Source organism: Nanorana parkeri, unplaced genomic scaffold (assembly GCF_000935625.1).
Source record: "Nanorana parkeri isolate BGI_ZX_2015 unplaced genomic scaffold, ASM93562v1 scaffold1125, whole genome shotgun sequence".
NCBI classification, from domain to species: domain Eukaryota; kingdom Metazoa; phylum Chordata; class Amphibia; order Anura; family Dicroglossidae; genus Nanorana; species Nanorana parkeri.
This window is the reverse complement of record NW_017307393.1, coordinates 446,396-456,347: the sequence shown is the minus strand read 5'-3', so window position 1 is coordinate 456,347 and position 9,952 is coordinate 446,396. Positions and strand designations below refer to the sequence as shown.

Genomic DNA, 9,952 nt, shown 5'->3' with positions numbered 1-9,952 from the left:
CTCCTGTTCATAGGTCTTGGTGCCCAACCTACAAACTGGGTCCTTTGTTTTCCATTGTGCTGCCATTGGACCCCAGCTAGCACTGGGGTGGGATCATTGGTTTGCAAAGAGGAAATAGCAGAATTTCTACTAACCTCATGCAACATGTACGGCCCTTGGACACCAGCAGTTAGTACTGGAGTGGATCATTGGATTGGAAACAGGTAATAGCAGGATCTCTACTAGCCTCCTGTAACACATCCCTAGGTTCTCACTGTCTTCTGCACCAGTTTACAATCAAGCATGTACAATGTCCAAAGTATCTAATCATAATTTACTCTAGTATGCCTGTAGTTTCTGATATTCCTCTCTAGTATTACATATACTGAGCATTATTTGTGACCCTTTGATAATGTCAGGCATTGCAGTTAAGGGCGCCCTATACCTCTTAAATTGACAACCACTGGGAAAGAATCTGAAAAATAGACAGCCACAATTGAGCAGCTGCAGCAGAGCTGTCTTGTTAGAAAAGAAGTATTAATTAATTAATGATTATTAATGAATTAAGTATTAATAAAGACAGGACATAATAGACCCATTTTAAACATGTAAACATTCCTATTAGCATTAAGATTTATTACCAAGACCATTATAGCAGTCCTTCAGTTACAGTAGAATAGATGGTTGCCAAAATCTGGTGCCACAGTCCTATGTGCAACCCTCTAGCTAAATTCTTGTGTTCAAGTCCTTATACTAACCCAGTCCAGTTTGCATCATAGCAGTGTAGCATTTCTAATTTAGCCCCTTTCCCATCCATTTCATTGTGTTTACCTTTGCAGAACAAGATGAAGTAGCTGCCTCTAGGGCTGAACTCCACATCCACAAAATGGCAGTCTGGAATGAGGTCACAGGTCACACAAGTTCGGTTTAGTACTCCTGAAGTCTCCACACTATATGTAGAAAGAATTATTAAAATTATGTCAGAACTGGTTTCTTTTACTTTGTGTGGAGTCAGACTCCATTACTTAGTTTTGCTGTATGAGGCCTTTTGAAACATCTTACTTGAAAAAGATAAAACTGATATGTATGAGATCTTATTTACTATGCAGAAAGAATAAGCACTTGGAAAGGAAACGTGTATGTGCTAATCTGTATATTTCCATATGCATTCCCAGGGCTGGCTTTCATTATGTATGCCCCAGGCCTCATTTATTATGCCTCTATTATCAAAGGTTGGTTCTGCACTGATTTGTATACTTCAGATAATATGAAAAAGTATGCTACATATGATGACATTCTAACTTGCTGATATTTTTCTCTACTAAAGTGACACTAAACTCAGGAGTTAGTCTTCAAGTACCTTAACTATTAACAAAAATGTATCTTATTTGTGTATCACTCAGCTGTAGATCCTCAAATCATCTCTGAATTGGTGCTGACATTGTCCTTCCTTCTGGAGGAGGAGGCTACGTTTGTTCCCCATGGTCCCTGTGTGTGTTGTAATATAATCACCACTCCAAGCTCACTCCCATGATGGACTACAAGCTCACATTTAGTTTACTAACTTGTATTGAGATTGTAGTCCATCAAAGGAGCGAGCTTGGAGTGGTGGATACTTTACAACACACACAGGGACCATGGGGAACAAAAGTATCCACACTCCAGAAGGAATGAATGCATTAAGATTTAACTCAGAAGTTTGGTGTCACATTAAGCCTCATAATGAAGAAGTGATAAAAAAATGACAAAACTCCTTTTTAAAATGCTGCCACCCAAATCCCCGGTCTAGGTTGATGTCTCAGAAATCTGGACCTGAGCATCTAGAGTATAATAAAACTTCCCACCATCTAATCTGTGGATCTTTTCACCTAGATGTGGCCTATTAGTGTAAAAACTGAACCAAAACATACAGGGTCCTGCTCGGCTCTGCATAAGGGCTGATGGCAGCTCCTGCTTGAATGAACGGTGTAACAGATGTTATATTCTTCATTTATAAATATAGAGTGTTGCGACAATATTATTACTATTTTTTAATAAGTAATTTCCTTTTTAACTGCTTATTAACCCTTAGTAAACCCGAATTCTACCCTTTACCTATTTCTTTTTTTGTTTGGTTTGTTCATTATCTGGGCATCACAATCAAAAATGCACACACTGTTTTTAAAATTGTCTTTATTTCATTTGCAAATAACTTTACCATGCTTTTTACCAAAATGTAATTTATTTTTATAAACAAATTGAAACATATAATTATTACTTGTATCAGAGTAACATACAGTAAGTACATCACTATCTATCACTGAAAGCCTCAATTCCTAAATAAATTATATATGTACTTTGATTTTTATAAATAATGATTTTTTAAAATAATTTAATGAATTCTTTTAATAAAAAACAGTTATTGCTGAGGCCATATGGAAATGGAATGAAAACTGAAACGGTAATGGAAACATTGTATACATGTGCGAGAGTTCAGAATGGTTAAAAAGTATACTTGGATTAAGCTACTGTAGTTTACCCATACTTTTAACTTACAGTATTTCAATACAGTCAACAGACAGGTTGTGGTACCTTCACTTTGGCAGGTCTTTTAGTATTAATAGTTGAAAAAGGCTGACCATCTCACTTTGAAGTGTATATTCAGCTCCTCATTGGTTTTTACTGCTATCTGGGGCAGCATTAGAGAGATTTCCTACTCACTTCCTGTTCTGCTGACAATGGTTCACTAGACAGGACATGAGGGAAACTCTCTAACAGCATCACAGAGAGAAATATAATTGCTTTTCTTAGTAGAATAGGGGGAGGATAGACCCCCTGCAAGATTTGTATCACTATCTGTGTCCCTGTTGTAGATTTTCCTTTAATTCCTGTCTGGTGAAACTGTTGTCAGCATGACAGGAAGTAGTTACATAGTTACATAGTTACATAGTATTTGAGGTTGAATAAAGACATTAGTCCATCAAGTCCAACCTATTAGGATCTCATTCTAGGAGTACCTGTACCCCTGTATATTACGGTCCCTTAAGAAATCGTCCAAAAGTTTCTTGAACAATTCCACATTATTTGCTGAAATCACCGCCTGTGGCAGTGAGTTCCAGACCCTAACTGATCTTACTGTGAAGAACCCCCTTTGCCCCTTGTGCTGGAATTTTTTTTCCACCAATTTTAGGTGGTGGCCTCTAGTTTTTGTAATGGAGTTAATTTTAAACAGTTTATCACTAATGTTGCTACCACCATTGAACATTTTGTACATGGAGATCATATCCCCCCTTAATCTCCTCACCTCCAATGTGAACATGTTTAAATTTAGTAGCCTTGTCTCGTAGCTCTGGTCCTCCATACCCCTAATTAGTTTGGTTGCCCTCCGCTGGACTTTTTCCAACTCAAGGACATCTTTTCTTAGTACTGGTGACCAGAACTGGACCGCGTACTCCAGATGAGGTCGAACCAATGATCTATAAAGTGGCAAAATTATAGACTTGTCCCTGCAATACATCCCCTTTTTAATACAGGACAAGACCCTGCTAGCTTTGTTTACAGCAGCCTGGCACTGCAAGCTACCATTCAGTTTGTGGTCTACAATGACCCCCTAAGAGGAACTTTTTCTAATGGAGAGCAGTAAAAGCCCAAGAGTTCTGATCTTTCTCCACACCATCCAATGCTTAAAAAGCATGTTTGGCTCGATATACACTTTAACCACTTTAGTACCGATCTACATAAATAAATGTTATGCACTACAGTGGTTGAAACCAAGATTACAGCTGCTGCAGCAGCCGTAATCTGTTATCATTCTTTTCAGCCATCACCCGGCTTCCATACACAAGTGAGTTAAAAGAAAACGATTGCTTCATACCTGTACAAGTGTCTTCTCCTGGGCATGTCTTCAGTGCTCAGAAAATAACTGGAAATATACAAAAAGTAAAATTTTAGTAGGTAATATAAATATAAAACTAACATTACAGACATGTGTCAATAAAGGTGGCAAATGGAGTCATGTTGCTTTACTGTAACCTTTGCACTTTCATGTGGCCTGCTTTGCGGCCTGGACTTTTTGTGTCTAGGGGGGCCACACATTAAGCGCACTGCCACTTAAACAACATGCCTGCAACTGTGCTGTAGTTGATTTCATGCTGTTATCTCTGTCTGTTCGCAACTATCATTCTGTTTGGTATATTTTTGCATTGATGACATATACTTAAGTCTATTGTACTGAAAAACAAAAAAAACTTTTGATTTTTTTTAAAAAGGAGGCAAATGGAAAGAGAACCCCAAAAAAGGCGCAGGCAGAGTACCGGTAATTTCCTCTGCACCTCCTTATTTTTTACACTGAATGTTTTTGACCAAAACTGAATATAAGATACAGGTTTTATACATCGAGAAAGGACACATTTTTATTATAACCTACATCCTGTATTGAATGAGCACTATAGATCGAGTAGGGTAGATCATTTGTGAACCAGGAGAGATCAGGCTTTCAGCAGCTTTCAGCAGGACAGACAGTTGTCAGTGGATAAGGAGATGAGGGATGATCTGTCACATAGGGTCGGTATAGTGACAGCTATGAAAAGTGTGACTGCTTCCAAGGAGAATGCAGACATTATGAAAATGATCAATCTAATGACTGAGTAATAGACTGTGGGGGGAATTTATAATAGCAATTGCGAGTGTTTGAACTTGCACGGAATTTATTTGAACCAGATTTATGATGCTAGTGTAATGTTGTTCATAAATGAGGTTTAATAGACTGCAGGAAATAAGACTTGTAACTTCAGGCAAAAAGCTTAACTGTCGCTTCTTGAAGAAGTGGTCATGGGGACTTCTTAAGTTGTGATTGTTTTGATAGGTGATGATTCAGTTTCAGACAGCCCCAGAACAAGTGCAGATGAAAACAGTTGCAAAACAGGTGCAAAACACATGCAGTTGGAAACGTAGTGCAAGCTCAGGTGAAAACAGGCACACATGTTAAAAGACAAATTTGCACATTAAAAAAAATGATCTAAGAGGCTAAAACTGTCACAATTGCTTTGATAAATTCCCCCCTGTATCTATATGTTGAGAGGCAAATTTAACACATTTTTAATATTACTCACACATATAAGCAGCAAAATGTTAATTAATATTAATAGCAATATGCGGTGAACTTAGAAACAATTTGCAGAGCCATTCATCTTGCAAAACTCCATGAGTTAAGAGTTGGGGCAGTTGGATTGAGCAGAGTAAGAGATTGTGTGTAGGGATGAGCTCAGGCTTGAACCAAACTCAGTCTGAAACCTGAACTCCTCGAACAAGGAAGTGCCATGAGTGCTTCCACTCAATCAGCTGTGGGCCAGGCATTCCTTACACTATAGCTGCATGTAAACAAAGGGGTGGGATGCTTGTGCTGACCTCATTTACCTATATGGTCATATAGCCATATTAGGTAATTGTTATTTACCAAATATAGGCATGTAGCCATAAAAGGCCAATGGTGTCACTGCATCTCACCCCTTTGCTTATGTCAACCTGTGTTCAACCTGCGGGTGGGAAATTCCCGAAGCAAGTACTATTTTTACAAAAATGGATGCACGTATGATTTATTTAACGTTCATTCACAGACCCTTTAGGTCCCAGTGACAACTGTCACTTGAAAAAAAAAAAAGCATAAATCTCCCCAGCAGAGGGAGAAAGCAAAAAAAACAAAAACCTAGCAGAGGCTCTGATCCTCCTGCTTACTTTATCTAAAATGCAGAAGACATTTGGCTGTAGATACCCCTTAAATAACAATCATTTTAACTGCAATGTTTGTATTAGCCAATAAATAATGATAATTTGATTATTTTCAAAATTTCTGTTTTCCATTTGTAAGTTTGTTCTTGAACCTCCTACAGAAATTGTTGTCCCATATTTTTCCCGGGAAACCCATCTTTACAGTGGATAGCAATTACTCACACTGTTTCATTGTCTTCATTGTATGCCACAATCCTTGTAACATCCCAGTCACCAGATGTCAGCATACGCAGTGAACTGTCCTTACTACCAAGCTGCTGGGTCTATAATACATATATTAGACAGTTATACATTGTTAATGCAAGCTTTATAATAATGTCTATTTCAAAGGAAACATTTTCTGCTTATGCTGGAACTGCAGTACTATATTATAAGTAAGACATAGCAAGATTTGTTGAAAAAGAAAAGCACGCAGCATTTAAGATGGTGAGGTCAGGAAAAAAGGGCTTGAGCACACTGTGTACCATTATTATCCTTCAACCTGCATATTTATTCAGTCAAGAATGGTCAGCTTTAGAGGAAAGATAATGGTCAAATAACACCGGGGGGTATCCTGCAAGTCAAAACACTGAGGGGTCTATTCACAAAGCTGCCGCAGACAGCCGTGTGAATAACCAACCCGAAGTGAAGTGAGCCGAACGCTGTTCGGCTATTCACTTCAGGCTTGTACGGCTGATTTCAGCCATACACCGACTGAAATCAGCCGTACATCGGCTTGCTGCGGCTTGCTGCGGCTGGCTTCAGGTCGGCCAAACATGCTCAGCATGTTTGGCCGACCCGAAGTGCAGAAGGAGTTCGACATCTGGATCGGCTGAGCCGAACCTCCGGCAGGCTACTTGCTGCTGTTCGGCCTATTCTCGACCTATGAGCCGCTCGGCCTACTTCGGGAGCTGTACGGGCTATAGTGAATAGCGCGTACAGCAGCCCTTCGGTTCTACTGAACTGAAGGGGTCCTGGGGCCGAAGCTAGCCAAAAGATCAGCCGAAGCAACGGCTAGATCCTTCGGCAGCTTAGTGAATAGACCCCTGAATATGCTTTCTTAGCTAGATCATTTCTGCAGAGCTCTGGCCCACTGGTGTTCATCTTATCTCCATGTTCCAAGGCTCCATTCACATTTAGCGTTTGTGTTTCCCCGCACGGGCCCACGTGGCATGGAAACGCTAAAATCTTTCATCTGCACGGATTCTGCCTGTTTGTGGCTAATACTATAGCCGCTAATGTGCAGAATCCGTCAACGAATCATGATTGGACTATTTTGCAGGCCGTGCGGTATAAAACCGCGTGGCCCGCAAAAAAGTCCAAGCGCGATTCTTTGACGGATTCCGCACGCAAAAGTCTGAACAATGCACATTGTGGTGCATTGTTTTTTATGTGTAGAGCGGCTCCGCACGTATTCAACCATACAGACAACCGCTCCTGTGTGAATGGAGCCTAAGTATTGTAACACAATACCCTTACTGAACAGTTACTAACCCATTCCCTGATTTCTCCAAGCATTGCTACAAAGATATTAGGGGTCAAGGTGTACTGCAGGGGGTGCTGCATGAGCAGCAGTAGGACCTAATTGTTGAGTGGGGGGTTCCATTTTAAAGCAAATCTGCTGACTACAAAAATAATTATACAAAAGCGGCATGCAAAAGACTCTTCAAGTGTATCTTCAATATGTAAATAATTCAACTCTAAACCCAAAATTTTTATTTATTACCATATACTAATATATAACTCTATTATAGCTTACCAGTCCTTGCATGTGGTGGCTGCATTAGTATATGCACTTTTCAGGCTAAGAACATCTTCAGAAAGTACAGCCAATACCTGTTTAATCCTGCCAGAAATGTAGTGTCCTTGTCACTTCCTGTAAGCCTAAAATAATGCACAGTGAAACTTATCTTTACTGTGTAAACTACATGTGCCATCAATCCACCCACCATGTAATGAAGATGAACAAAGGCAGACATGTTTGAAGTCCAGCCTGTGTGCCAAGATACAGTGGAGAAATGAGTAAAGACATAAAGACACAGGAGGTGTGTTGTTTACAGCATTACCAGGTGACAAGTTAAAAAAAAAAAGCCTGCAAATGAAGGCAGCCACTACATCTAAGGACTGGTAAGCTGCAGTATATTACATTTTCTTTTCGGGTTTAGATACACTTTAACACTTACCTGTTGGGTGGGTGTCGAGTCATCACTTTGCTGACTGGCAGACACTGGTATAATCTTTGAATCATTTTCAAAGCATAAGGCTGGGTTCACACCTGGGCGTACTATAGGTGCGTTTTTTATGCTCGTTTTTAGCACGTCTTTTAGCACGTTTTTTTCCGTTCAATGAAACGCGCGTTCGACGCTCGTTTTTATACCTCCCTGGCGGTATGATTTTTTTTCCCCCCTTTATTTTCTCTATCTTTTTAAAAAAAAACTTTCAAACTTCCCGCCGGTTCCGCCCCCCTGCGACACAGACGCTCGCAAGGGACGGAACCCGGAGCCACACTCGGGAATAACAATGGATACGCGCTGAAATACACCCCAAAGAAGCTCCTGTACTTGTTTGGGCGTAGGGCGTTTTTGCCCTACGTGGGAACCATGCCCAGATGGGAACCATGCCCATAGGAAATTATGGGATTTCACTTGCTGAGCGTTTTTCAGCGCTTCCATCAGCGCTGAAAAACGCACAGGTGGGAACCCAGCCTAAAACTGTGCAAGCTGAATAAAGAAGCAGATTTATCACTGTGGGCAACTGCTCCAGATTCTGTCTGCTCCAGTTTTAATAAATTCCTCCCACTGTGTTATATTTATTACTTGAGAAAATAGAAAATCTAAAGGTGGTTGTGACCACGAAAACCAAAAGCATGGTACTGCACATGAGAGGTAATCTGGATTGCATGCCATCAAATGTTTAGGACTATACGTTAAATATACCATTAAGGAGGGTCTTTCATTTAATTGTATTTTGCAAACATTTTATCTCGGCCATAGTGCTGTGTATACAGAAATATTTTCTTCTCTTTGATAATAGAAGCTATAATAATTACAGTTTTACAATGAGACAGTGCAAATGTTAGTTACCTGCATGGATAACATAGCCACATGCATATATTCCCCTTGTCCACCCTGTTTTACTGGCACCAAGAGGAAGATGTTGTCATTGGAGAACACAGGAACGGCCTGCAGGGCAAAAGTAGAGTCATGATATGTGCTATCATCCAAAAAACCCTACATTTTTTTGGCCAAACTAATGTCACCAAAATTCATGTTTTTCTCCCAAAGTGGAGAGGAGCATTTTGTGGAATTTCCTTTTTGGCAGGGCAGAGCATGTTGACTGCCAGCCTAAGCTTACGATGAAAGTAGTACGCCACAGTATTGGGTTTCACAGCACATTACTGGCAGACAAATCTCTTATCTGACCTCACATTTTTGTAGTGATTTACTAAAGAAGTGTTTTTGTGTTGTGCGGAGAACTGTCGTTCAAGTAAATCTAAACCCAAAAACTAAAATGTAATATATTGCAGGTACCAGGCCTTAGATAAGGTGGTCGCATACTTTTTATTTTTCCTTTATTTTCACCTGGTGATCCAGCCAGTAACACATTTCCTGTCTTAGGATGGCTCTACTCTATGGAGGAGCAACTGAGCCACCCTTGGACAGCAGCATTGTCACCCTGTGGAGATGGTAGTGTTAAACTGGGTATACATGCATATATTTTCTTTGTTCAACCTGCAGGCTGAACAAAGAAAATATAACAGTTTCCTCCATCAGCACTTACGAACCTGGATCGAGAGGAATCCTCTGCTGTTTGCATTGTATTCTGACAGCGGTCACCAGCTGATTGGCTGCCAGCTCAGTTTGACTAAGAATTTTCCAACCTGCTCCTTCAATCTGCTGATCGAGGGATACCAGTTGGGAGGGTGCCAACACCAGCACCCACTGCGCAAATTTCGGCCAGTTCATTAGGAACTACCCTACTTTAGATGGACTTTACTAACAAATTAAATCCAATCTCCAGATAACAATTTTTAAGCAGTTACAGCAAAAGGTTTTTTTTTCCTTTTGGGATAAAGGTTTTATATTAATGAATAAAAACGAACCATTCTAAGCACCCCTGTCAGTGTTAAATGGTTTGTCTCAACCCTTCAATTATCACTTTCACTGGACAGGTTGGTCTGGTCAAGGAAGTTGAAAAATAACAGATTTATTGGCCGGATGACCAGGGG

At 40.1% G+C, this 9,952-nt stretch overlaps 1 protein-coding gene across 1 annotated transcript in view; it reads right to left on the bottom strand.

Moving 5' to 3' along the window:
- The window catches only part of LOC108796490 (inactive dipeptidyl peptidase 10-like), a 37,586-nt gene that overhangs the window by 6,602 nt on the left and 21,032 nt on the right, over positions 1 to 9,952 (bottom strand). The window contains exons 8-11 of the mRNA XM_018567977.1: positions 8,808 to 8,906; positions 5,908 to 6,008; positions 3,833 to 3,880; positions 811 to 929 (exon numbers count right to left, since the gene is read on the bottom strand). Coding sequence (XP_018423479.1) covers positions 811 to 929; positions 3,833 to 3,880; positions 5,908 to 6,008; positions 8,808 to 8,906 — 367 coding nt within the window. The remainder of the gene's footprint in view (positions 1 to 810; positions 930 to 3,832; positions 3,881 to 5,907; positions 6,009 to 8,807; positions 8,907 to 9,952) is intronic.